The 13,660-nt window shown below is 42.1% G+C and overlaps 1 protein-coding gene across 9 annotated transcripts in view; it reads right to left on the minus strand.

The window, feature by feature from the left end:
- Window positions 1-4,742: 4,742 nt before the first annotated feature.
- The window catches only part of NFATC2 (nuclear factor of activated T cells 2), a 116,941-nt gene continuing 108,023 nt past the window's right edge, over window positions 4,743-13,660 (minus strand). For all 9 annotated transcript variants that reach the window (XM_083146495.1, XM_083146494.1, XM_083146496.1 and 6 more), the window contains one exon: window positions 4,743-9,774. In XM_083146495.1, the coding sequence (XP_083002621.1) occupies window positions 9,719-9,774 (56 nt within the window). In that variant the 3' untranslated portion in view covers window positions 4,743-9,718. The remainder of the gene's footprint in view (window positions 9,775-13,660) is intronic.

A 13,660-nucleotide genomic window follows, 5' to 3' on the forward strand; every position in this document is an offset into this window, starting at 1 on the left:
CATTTTGTAAATTTTGGGGTATTTTTTCTGGGGTGGGGGGGGGGGTTGTCTATTTTTTTTTTTTTGCGATTCTCAGCTGCTCTTGCTGCAACCTTTCTTTTAGCATCAATGGACACACTGTCCGGAGATTGATTTAGTTTAGGTGGCATTGTAGCTCAACCCTCCCAATTTTGCTTCCCAAACTAATTGTCACCTCTCTGCGAAGTTTTCATCTAAAACTGCCCACTAAAAGGCCCAGAACAAGCTCTTCTGGTCAATTTTCTCCATGGCTCCCATCAACAGGAAGTCACACCAGGAAACCAAGCACTCAGTTAGGCATCCCAGACCATTTGACATCTGTCTGATAATTCCACCGAAATCTATCTAGTGGAAGGCCCACAATTTTGCTTACCCTGCCAAAAAGTTTGTGGTGTAACAAACAAATAACAGATGACAAATATGTAAGAGATATCTGCAATAGTAAATAATATGTTCTATAGTCTCTGAATCCACTCTGGTCCTGCATGTCTTGTTATAATAAAAGTGTTGTTTAGAATTGTTTAATCATTGTAGAAGTTGGGACCTGCTCTGGTGACGTAACGTTAATAGAATTGAGCTGAGAGCAGTTTCCATTGTTGTCACTACTTCAGCAAAGCTGCATTAATATTTATTCAAAGGATGACCATACGGCATAGATAACTGGGCTATAGAGATTTTCATCTGTAAGTGGCTAATATGCGAATTTCTACTGGAAAATGAGAATTAAAAAAAAAATCCCCATTATTTAAACTGTTGTCTTTCTACCCTCCAGTGCAGAATAGATCACTGAGGACATCATTGGTCAGGCACTTATGAGTTTTATATGAGTTTTTAGAAGTGACAGATGTTGCTCATAGTTATGGACCAGATTCTAGCTATGATAAAGAAGTAGAATTTGATAGGTTGCCATTTGCAACATCTCTCACTTCTAAAAACTTGACACTTTAGTAAATGTACCCCTTATTCCCTGCTGCATTGTATCCTATCATGTGTGCTTCTCATATTCCCCACTAGATGGCTGTAGTTGACTTTTGCTGTGTAAGTAGTTTGGCAAGATAAATTCATACTCGTGCTATTTTAGTATTTTATTTCATTATTACAAGTCCACGTTGGCAGTCACTGATCAGCTTTTAACAGGTCCGGGATCATTTCTAAACTTACAGACTAATCAATCCATCCCACAATCAACTGAGTTTATTGCGGTCTGTGATTGTATTGTGTAATGTGAAGGAGATTGTTCAGGGACTTAATTGTGCAAAGTGGGAATTCAGACTTATGTGACAGAAGATCACTTTATTGCTAAACAGTATAATTCCCCAAGGCCTGCCGGCAACAATGACCCAGTTGATAGTTAAAGGCCGCCATTCGCTTATACAAATTGGGTGAAAAGTGCCTAACCCTCGATTCCCTCGAAACCCTCTTTATGAGTTGTTTGGCTATAGAAGATATGTTACCCCTACATTATGGGCCTGATTCAAAGTTGATCACTGATGTGCGAATGGACAATCCATTTGATTATCGAATGACTGCGCATGAATATAGATTGTAACACGCAATGCGCAAACCAAAATAGCACAACTATCTAATAGCAAACCACTTGCAATTTGCCAGGAAGTCTTAATTTGGAGGTGGCAACCAGCCATTTGCAGGGAGTGTCTGAAAAAATGCAGATATGAACAGGCGTTTTAAGGGAGGGTGTATGATGTCAGCAATGGCCTCGATAAGCCTGTATGTGTTGAAGAATTGTGGAAGGGTCAGACTTACATTTGTACAGACTTTGAAAATCCATTAGATCAGGCATGTCCAACCTGCGGCCCTCCAGATGTGCTAAAACTACACATCCCAGCATGCCTTGCCACAATTTGGCTCTTAGGGAATGATGGCAATGCATGCTGGGATGTGTAGTTTTAGCACATCTGGAGGGCCGCAGGTTGGACATGCCTGCATTAGATGGTTCGTGAATTGCATATAGATGTGCGACAAGATATCGGATAGCAATATTTCCACAACTCAGATTTCTGACTGGGCGGTGGCTAACTACTCGCAGTTATCTGCAACTTTGCAGATGAGCGATCAACTCTGAATCAGGCCCAATGTGCGCATATAAAAATAAAAAATCTGAATATAGATGACAATACTAGGCACCAACAACCTGGCCCCAATCTTGCTTTTGGAAGTAGCCATCATCATCAGTGTGAATTGCAACTGACCAAATACTACCTGCAAAAGATGCGCTTTAATTAAGATACTCATTTATGCTTCTGTCCAACACTTTACAGCCCGCATTTATGTCTATATACCATCACTGAAGTATTTCTGTCCAAAAAAGCCGTTTGGTCTCTTCCATATGTGAGGCAATGTAGCATTTCTAGTACAGAAAATACAAGACACACTCCGCTAACAGGATCACGCAGGACTCTGCATACGGCCCATAGTGTCTGAATGAAGATTAAAACGTTGAAGACCATTGTGGCCCCCATCTTCTATCCATTGTCATTGAAGAGTTGGGTTGCTGCTTTCCTTTTAGTACGTATGGGCTGAAGTATACGGCTTCATCACCTCTGTACAATAGAAGGAGATAGCAGCACTTGGCATTGGTCTCTCTCTTGGGGTATACTCAATGCCATTTAGGCGAGCAGTGCCAATAGCTTGCGGTCAGTATTAAAATGACCCCCCATTCACTTGCCGTTTCCACCTCGCTGGTTCTTTTCAGCGAGGTGGAAACGGTGAGTGCGACTGTCAAAACGCAGAGGCTCACCACTATATGCAGAGGGCTCGCTGCATTTGTGGGAATCCTCTCTGTCCTCTGATGGCGAGGATTTCCCCAGAACATTGCATATGGCAAGTGGCTGGCGAGGGGGTTACGCGGCGAGGATGGCTTGTTTTCGGTGAAAACAGGCCATCCTCACCACACAAACCCTGTTGCCACCGGCATTGAATACCATCCCGTAACTGAACTAAAAAACTTTTTTGTCCTTGAGAGCAGAACCCAGATGGAACCTTGGACTAGTTCATACACAGTGTGGAGACTGAGATATACGCAGTTGTGACCTGACACTGCCCTTGTTTAGCAATTGTCTGTCCCTGAAGCAAATTTGGTGCAGCTCAGAAACACTGAATACTGTTTTAGGTCTTTCTATACAGGGAAGAGAACAGGATTCTGTAAATGTCATGAACGACACAAGAGTCAGTGTGGTTTTATGTGGGTGTTCCTGGGACATTTGGAGAAGAGTTTTGCAAATGTTATTGTTTATTTTGATGCTGCTGAGTATAACGACATAGAAAATATGTTTTTTTTTTTGGATAGGATGCTGGTAACTCATTAACACTATCAAGAGCATCAACATCTGTGTAATCTAAAGCTGGCCATACACTAGTGCGATTTGGCCTCTTTTCATCAGATTACAACAGATCGGGCCAAGAAATTGGATGAAAAGTGGGCAAATCGCAGGTGTTTGACATCTGATCGGATCCGATGCAGGTTCCTGTACTCATCGGATTGGATCCAGAGATCAAACCCTAAATGTGGCTGGTACTTTGTCACCAGCCAATCAGCTCCTAATTGTGAAGTTACAGGCTTGGTTTGAAAAATGACAGGTAGGAGCTGATTGGACGGTAATAAAGACCAGACACTTTATCACTTCACTGAGCTTAATAAAAGTACCACATATGCTGACCATTGAATGATTTCTACAGCTCTCGCAGATGTAAGACACCTCTCTGGTGTCTTACATCTGCAAGCGCCCTGTGCGGGAAGCGGGCGGGCAGCTGACATCTGCTGACATCAACTGCATGCCCCCACACACCATCGGGAAATAGCCATTGAAACCCCCAGCAATTTCATGGGAACATCCTGGCCGTTCCCATGGATGCAGCCTGTCACCGCCACCCCCCGCCCACACTGCTAGGTGTGAAAGGGATAGCAAACAAGCAGTTTGCCGCACCCGCTTGCACCAAGTGGCTGCACATGCGCATTAAAGTATATGCGCAGTCGCAAAGCATCGCTCCCCTGAGCAAATACACAGGCGAGCGAAAGGACCAGAATAAGGTCCAATATCATGCAAAGAAATAACACAGCGTTTACAAGGAATTCTGGGTAATATGTATAACCGGTAGGTAAAATGTCTCTTCACGTGTAATGGATAGAAATGTTCTCTTCTAGCCTAAAGTATTATACTTTAATATAGCTGTCTGTCTATTAACTCAAACCAATGATTTTGAAGTAAAACAGAAACCAGAGTGGCATCTGGTGAAAATCTTCCATGTTATTATCTGTGTAAACAATCCATTTTACCTCTAAAGGACTGTAGGGTGAGTCTAGTAAATGTAGCTCTTAATATGCCTATCAAGGTCAGTCTAATGGTGCCCATACACTAGGGCGACTGAGTGCGATTCAATATCACGCTTCAACTTCCCTTGAAGCTCACATCTGAAGGGTGTTTTCCCTAGTGTATGGGCACCATAAGTTACCACCTGTTAGTGGCAAGGCTAGAAACTTGTGCTAGGGTCATGTAACAGGTACGTGTGTGGCTGGACTAGCATAGGGCTGCACTGTCTACATAAAGCTCAATTCCCAGAATGTTTACAAAAACTTTTGCCCGAATTATACTAACATATGCACAAAATGGAGCAGGTCCTATGAAGCCCCAGAATTCCATGCAGCGCATTACTCTTCCTGATGTATCACAACCCAGTACAATAAACACACAATACACAGTTTTAGATATACAGAATATAAAATGTATTTATGTAAAAAACATGCTATGTTAACATCTGAGAACTTTTTCAAGCTGTATTGCAAGGCAGCAGAATTGCATACAAGATGTAATAATGAGACATTGTACATGTACAGAATGTTATAATCTGCTACAGAGAACATAACGAATCTTACAAAAGTGCAAACTGTGACTATTGCCCCATGTGCATTATCAGGGCTCTTTGGTCCAGGTAAAACAATCAGGACAGACAATTATTAGACTCAGGTTAGTGGCTGATCACACGAGTATACACTACTGCATGACATGTGGGGAACTACAGGTTCCAGAGTTCTGCAGATTAGCAGACACTACCCAAATAGATCTGTCAGTAACTTGTCAATCATAGCCCTTCATCAAGGTAACCAATTATTTACATAGTATTTCCCTAATTACTGTATGTGGTATGTTCTACAATGCAGCAAAATTAAAATTTATGATGGTTATTGGATGAATATGAAAGATTTCAATAATATATGTCATTTGGGGCAAAAATCAGCTGAGGAATACTGGGGTACAACAATAGTCGTATGAGTCACTACAGCACAACACTTTAACAATTCTTCTTATCTACACAATAGGAAATGGCAGCTAGAGAAGGGTCTAAATCAGTTACCTTGGTGGGCGGCTTATTTATTATCTCAGACTCCTTCATGATTTACGTGATGTGACAATAACTCTCTTTCAAGTAATTGACAATACTATAAGACCATTCAGATTCTTTTCATAAAATGTTCTTTATGGATTAATTACAACTGGTTACGAGCTTATATTGTACAGACAATATTAATGCATTGATTACACAACTACCGATCGCTAGGCTAAATGATAGCAAATAGTTCCTAAAGTATTGTTTTAAATGTATATCCTGGTGTGATTAAAGAAGGTGAGATACTGGATAAGAAGGAGTTAAAGGAGGGAACCTATAAACACTGAGTAACATTCAAGGGATTTGCGGAGCATTTAGAATCGTTTGCGCTTATTTTTCCCAAAGTGTTAGAGGTATAGCCCTACACTGCTGTATTTTATCAGTGTCCTTCATACAGTCCCTACATACAGGACATGCACAGGCTTTCCTACATTACAGCTAGAGAGGAAAGGGGCAGACATAGCCCCCAGATTATACTATAAGATGGCATAGATCACATTCCAGAGGCACTCGCCTGAAATGGAAAATACATCAGAACCTGTGCAGGCCTCAGAAAATGTGATATGAGATTCTTTGGTACAATGGAAGGAAGGCACTGTGGTAACAACAGTCACATTGTTGAGGAAAAACGAAATTTCCTCATGTGCAAATATGGCTGTCATCCAGGCAGAGTGAGAACATCTCTCTCATTAGGTAAACACGTTAAGGCTTCACTGACCGTGTGCTGTGGAGGGCACGGAGCCCAGTCACCCTGCCACAGTGGCTAGGGGTATAGGAAAGATACAGTCTGAGTGTACGGCTAAATGTCAAGAAAAATGGCAATACTGGGGGCAGACATTTTGAATAGTTGGAGCTAACTTTATCTTTAATAAGCAAATGATGAAGGAGGTGACAATCCCGTGTGGTATAAACTATAATGTAATGTAAGTGCCCTGTGGCCATGTTAGGCTGGTGTAAATGTCCTCATTATAGCCATATCAATACAGTGGACCTGCTTACAATTCTGCTTGTGAGACAATGATAGCAGCGATAGAAGTAAGGCAACCTCAGCTGGCTGCATCACCCCCAGTGGCTGCCCAAAGCAGCTGGCTGCTCAATTGTTACACCAGGGAATGGCGGCATAGTAGTCCCAGCCAATATAGTTAGTACAATAAGTCCTGTGTATACGAGTGGATCGGTATGGCTCATTTAGCAGAACATGCAATATGTAGTAAGTATGACCTATAATACTAACTCTGCATTCTATATAGATATGATATGGTCCATGGCACTGAATGCTAAGGATTGCTGCAAAGCTATACTGTGACATTGAACCACCAGCATCTATCACTATGGGCATAAACCACTATTTGTAATAGTTCTACGATGGGACTCTGTGTTGTTAAGGCTCCTCCAAAGATAAAGAATCTCTCAAACATCTATAGAAAAGATGTTTGAGAGAGAGCGGATGGCAGTACAGAGCTCGGTAGCGGTCCATACCTTACAGTTAGGGTAAAACCGCTTCAGTTCCCTGGTGTAGGGCAAATGTAGGGTCGTACAGTAGAAGGGGAGAACGGTTTGGTTTTGTGTGCAAGGTCATGTTACCTATTATTTCTCTGATTAGGTGATTTTACAGTTTTTAGAAATGTCCTTGACACCATACATGCTTTGTGAAGTTAATGCCACCTGAAACGGAGATAGGTCTATGGATAAGTGGGACAAGGAAAGCTCAATGGTGACCAGATGCAATCACATTTACAAAAAGTGGGAGCTGTCTAATTGTCATAATTGAAACATGAACTGCATGAAATGTGTACTAAAATTCATCTTTGATTCCATATTCGAGCACAAGCGCTGCAATTACAGGGGGCTTCTGTAATGGCCTGTGAGCTTCAGGCTGTGCGGGACTTTGGGGGAGAATGTCTGCATTTTTAAAGTGGCAATCATTAACCATGTTCATTTTGCCTTGTAAATGATTGCCACTTTAAATAATACGGACATACAGTTCTCCCCGGATTTCCTGCGCAGCCTGAAGCTCGCCAGGTCATTGCATGAGCCCCAGAGTCCCGAAAATGCTCGATTGTAACCTTAACTTATAGCATGAATACAATGTACCACTATAACCCACACAATTTATATATTATGGAGTATATTAACTAAAGTGTGAATTTACAGATGTGAACAGATTCAACTTCTAGAACATACTAGCTAGGAACACCCATTCTGAAAACCCGCACTTTAGTAAATAATTATTTCATTTAACAAAGCAAAAAAGAACCCAAATCAAGGCTGGTACTCTATTGAGCGGCATATCTAGGGGTACAAAGCCTTACTGACTACATTTTAATGTAATGCTGCATTTCAGAAAACCTCCATATACAATATTAGACCCATTTATTCTACAACAAACACAATGGGATTTATTTCTAATAGCGTGTGCGTGTAAATATCTTATATATAATATATATTTCTCTTGAAAATGGCACAGGCTATCATTTATAGCGAGCAATCAGACATTGCTTGGCATATTACAAGCATCTCTAGCTGCTAGTTACTGAATGACAGCAGATGTCAGAGCACTCGCTATTATATCAGATGATAACTTGTAATACAGGTTTCTTTAGAATTGGCTCCTGTGTGTCCAGCAAGAGCTTAGAGGTACTCTAGGAGCTGACTGACCAATGGGATACTACTTACAGTATAACTATTTCAAAGTCAATCAAGAGGGAATGCAATAGAGTAGGCTCTGCCCTGTAAATGCACGGGCCCTGGGACCTGCAGGAGGCACATCTTGGATAAACTCTTATTTAAAGCATTACATACCACAGAAATATACAAAGGCCAGTTTATATATATATATATATATATATATTTATAAAACAAGCAAATTAGTTAAATTCATCATTCTAAACATTCGATTAGACACAATAAATAACATATTCTGCATTTAATATTTACATTTTGCTGCCAGGAGATCACTTTATGAGAGCTCTACTTACAATTTAAAACAGGGATTGCTGGCCACCAGGAGGAATGATCAGAGTAGTAGTAAGTAGCGAGGGGGAGGGAGCAGAGACTGTATATGAAATGTAGGATACACGCCGACTCTCAGGCAGGTGTCAGCTCAGACTATTTGGAAATCCCTGTTTTAAATGGCACAAATGATCTATACAAAAGACAATAGAAGTGTATGTATATAATATAACATTTATTTTGAACTAAAATATTCTGATCTAAGTTTCTACTGATGCATCATATAGATCAGGCATGTCCACATTATGGCCCTCCAGCTGTTGTGAAATTACCCATCCCAGCATGCTTTGCAATAATTTTAGCATTCCCTAATAGCAAAACTGTGGCAAGGCATGGTGGGACTGGTAGTTTCAACACAGCTGGAGGGCCAAAGTTTGGACATGCCTGATCTAGATTATTATAAGGCTGTAGGATGGTGCGTGTAGGGTTCCATAAGAAGGAAGCTAGATCTGTCTGGTAGAGGAAACACAGTATACACAGATGACCATTATACATGGAACGGTACATGGGAATGTAAGGCCGCATCTATTTCTCAGGTTAGTCTGTGGAAATGAGCAATAAAACAGGAGAAGTGGTTGGAACGGGTTCCTTGAGCACAGACAGACTGGCAAATAACCGGAATAGGTAGATTTTGCCTTTATGAGGCACATTGATCTTGTTCAGAACTGGGCATCATGTGACTCTCTTGCTGTAGGGCACATGCTGCCTATGTATAGGGACCAGACAGTATGTACAATAGCCAAGTCCTCTCTCTCTCTCTCTGCTACTGAGCAACATTAAGCCTGGCACCTGTGCACACGCCCAGACAATTATTGTACTCTGAGCCTTAGTCTTTTTTTCTGATTGTCCTAAAATCTTCCTTCAACGACATCCCTGAAGTCACGGACACTCGATAACCTAGCATCCGCCTCACGACTCTCCATTTCCTAACACTTCTCATCTGAAGTGCCCAACTGATACACATGAAGGCCATCCAGATACATCTGAGGATGAGAACAAAGGACGTGTGCTGATTTATGACCATTCTATGGATTTCCCTGATCGGGGCTGCTGTACAATTGTGAAAGAGCTTGGTTCCGAGATGCATTTATAATGACAGGACAATAAGTCTTACGGCTTTGATGTTTATAGAAGCGCTGCGCATAGAGGAGCTGGGTGCCAGCGTATTGTTTGTGGTGCTTGAGTCGGTAGCTTGCACTGGAAACAGAAGGTGATGTGTGTGTGAATGGGAAGGATCTCCGAGGAGGAAGCAGTCAGCACAAGGTGTCTGGCAGGATTCGCTCTTCTATGTCTGATTTCTAGCAGGTAGCCCAGAAAACTCCTTCCTGATAATTTCATTAACTGTATAAAAGAAAAAAATACAAGAATATAAATAAAACAATGGCAAACACAGTAAATTGTGTTTGAAACTAATATACTGTATACATTTAAAACATTTTTATTGCAAAATGTTCAACCAAAAAATACAAATACTGCACTATACAGCGCTAAAACCTCTTTATTTTTTAGACCAGGGATGGGGAACCTTCAGCCCTCCAAGATGTTGTTGAACTACACAACCCAGCATGCCCTGCAACATTTTTGCTATTTGGACATTCTAAAACTGTTGAAAGGCATACTGGGATGTGTAGTTCAACAACAGCTGGAGGGCCGAAGGTTCCCCATCCCTGTTTTAGACTATGAAATTATTTATACACATACACACAGGACTGTCTTTTCAAAGCTTTCCAATCACTGTACTCATGGCGATGCCTTAATCCACAGCCCATTATCTTTGGGCCCTGTTTATTTGGACTATGTAGGAAACTAGGAGTTCTATACATGAAGTTAAGCACCACATGGTACACATTAATTCTGCTAGATTTCAGACAGAAGTACTGTAATGCTTACTGGGAAATATTTAGTCACAGAGAAAAGTTGGTTTGGAGGGTGAGGATAGATTAAATCATATTTATGGTGGTGTCATTCCAGCACTTTAAAATGCTTGAAATACAGATAGAGCCATCCTCCTCTTTCCCTTTAATAGGATTAAGGGAGCCAGAGCTGTCGGATTTCATCCTCTGCTAACCCCTGATGTATTGTTCTATGTATTGTATGGCAGCTGAGCAGTGGCGTAACTACGTTTTGGGCGCCCCCCCGCCGTCACCGCCCCGCCAAGCACCCCTACTCTGCCGCCCATGCAAACCCCCCCTCAATCCCCCGCAGACTTACCTATCGCGTTTGTCCCGGCGGCTCCGTTCTTCTGCTGAGGACCACCAGAAAATGGCCGCCCCCATACAGCAGACAGTTTCAGAGAACTGTGTGCTATATGGGGGTGGCCATTTTGTGGTGGTCCTCAGCAGAAGAACTGAGCAGCCGGGACCAGCGCAATAGGTAAGTCTGCGGGGGATTGAGGGGGGGTTTAACTATAGCACCGCAGCCCCCGGCGCCCCCACATGCACAGCGCCCCCCCCGCGGTGGCGGGGGCTGCAGTGCTATAGTTACGCCGCTGCAGCTGAGAACAATAGATGATAATATGCCATTGTGAGCCATGGCTCACCAGAGAAGGCTAGTTGAGGAAGGCTCCATCTGTAAAAAATGTAGAGGTTGTTGCTCAAGCACTTTCATGGCTCCAGCCATTTTCAACACTGAGAATAGAATTGTAGACCGATTTCCAAAGCCTTATTACTAGAAAATACATTCAATTAAAAAAAGAACCTCCCACGTTATTTTGTTATAAGCCATAGGCAGTAAAAACGAAGCTCTGATGTTTTTCAACCAAAATCAACAGGTTATCAAAATTGGGTAGGATGTCTTCTGTGCGACACCAGCCTTAAAAATAATACAATCAAAGGTCACAGCTAAGGGGCAGACACATGGGGCGATTTCAGCCCCATTTCTAAGTGATCTAACTAGAGCGCTTAGAAATGGAGCACTGAACGCTCCGCTCCGTGTGTATACCCTGCAGCGATGGCGATGCACGGCCCGCACGTCGCTATCACCCACAGTGAAAACCAGAGCTTGCACTGGTTTTCCCGACAGATCGTGGGGCTTTGTCTATAAAAAATAGGCAAAGCCCCACTCTGCATAATCACTCAGCACACAGCATCTTGGTGTACATTGCGGGGGTCCCGCTATGTGTACCGAGCGATCATGCTTAACACATCGTGCTACGGTGCAGAAAGATATAAATGGAATCACAAACATGAGTGGTCAGACTTTAACTTCTAAAAAGATGTGTGAGATTTACCTGGTGTATGCTCCAGTAACACATGTGTATGTACTCATATTAGACATGATAGACCAATATCAGACATAATCAGTACTGAGGGATTACATGAGTAAATCAGAAAGGCCTTTTCTAAGCACAATGTCAAAATGTCCTGGAGTACAGAGATCTATGCTCCCATTATACAAGCAATATTTTTGGTGCAAGGGACACCTGGAAGAAAACGCTGATTGCTTTACCTTCCACTTTCCTAACCACTGCATCCCTTATATATCATACTCACAGATGATATATTTAGGGCAACAGTCATCATAGAGGCCATTTCCAGATCCATTGAAGTCCCTATTTCTCTATGGCATTCAACAACAATGACGGTCACTGATGGAGGAAGCAAGCCTGAAGGACTTCACTGCATTTATAGCATTCTCCTGTTTTGTTTCGTAGCTCCTTATTACTTTACTGCATTTCGTAGTTAGCAGGAGTCCTTTCCCCAAAGTGTGTTGCCTAACTAAAACCTAATACGCAATAAGTGATTTTTTTTTTCCGAAATATGTTTTATTGATCCTCACAAATCACAATTGATACATACAATGGGGCTAGTATAGAAGGTATCAAGTGAGGAACAATCCACCATTTTCGAATTTTCCAAAACATACATAAACAGAGGAAGGAACATAATATGGTAACTCTAGTAGTAATTCAATGTTGGACATAATATTGGTGTAGGAATATATATGGCGTGTGTGAAACCAGAGGTATCACCAATCATTAACGAGGAGGGGGGGTTACCAAAAACCATAATAACAAACATAATCATAAAAATAAAAACAAACAACATCAACCGTCTGCTCCTAATTCCAAGCCAACAACCCATTCATGGACCGATCCAGCCCTCCAGCAAGAAAGGGGAAGGAGAGAGGGAAGGGGATAAGTGAAAGAGAAAGAGAACAGGTAAGAGAATAGCATGGGCCCTAGTAATTAGATAATGACAGGGGTTCTGTTCTGAAGAAGCTAAAGATTATACCATGAGGTGGACTGGAAGCTGGATAGCCTCCTTGGTCCTGGGGGGCAAGGTCTGAATAAGTGATATTTTAAACTATATCGCTTACTTGGGCCCTTCTGAGTGATATAGGTTATATTATTACTTAGTGTGAATGCTCAATATTGTTAACGATGCGCGGTCCCGCGGGATGTTTACGATGTCTTCTGTCATCTTTACATGCAACTCAATTTGACTACCATCAACTACTGCATGTATTAAGCAGGGACAGGTTGATGTCACTGAAGGATATCGTTATCATTCGCTTGAGTTTAAATGGAATTCGTTGACTATATTGTTCATAAACTATATCGTTTAGTGTGTATGGGGCTTACCAGACCAGGCAATGCTGGCATGGGGGAAATTCAGCAAAGTGTGGAGAGAGATAAGTACTACCCAATCTTCTCCTAATGGTCATTTTTTAACATAGCCTGTAACATGGCAGTTAGTAATGGATTGGTTGGTACTTTATCTCTCTCTACGCTTTTATACATCTCCTCCATAGTGAAGCAATAAAGATTTCCTGTTTGAATTTCACTACCTAAAATAAAGAATATGTTTCTGTTTGGTATTATTAAATTACTTCTTCAACATAACTCATTTTGTAAATGCCTGACCAACCATACTTATCGCGGGAACTTCCCTTTTTTTTAGGACGTTCCCGCATCCCACCCACGGCCGACAGTGTCCCGCGGCGGGGGGGCAATTGGGAGTCGTGCCCCCCCCTGTGGTCTGTGAATAGATGCTGTGTGCACAGCATCTACTCTTGCAGCAGGAGGGGCTGGGGGCATGGGCAGCAGCTCACGGAGCTGCTGAGCATGCCCCCACAGTGGCAAAAACGGTGGCCTCGCAGGGGTATAGGCCACGCCCCCTTTCGGTAGCCACGCCCCGACTACCATTCTATGAATGTTGGGAGGTATGCCATACAAACATTCTAGTTGTAATTTAAAATGAATATACTTCTGACACTGAACAGCTAA

This window comes from Crinia signifera, chromosome 6 (assembly GCF_055691185.1).
Source record: "Crinia signifera chromosome 6, ASM5569118v1, whole genome shotgun sequence".
NCBI lineage: Eukaryota > Metazoa > Chordata > Amphibia > Anura > Myobatrachidae > Crinia > Crinia signifera.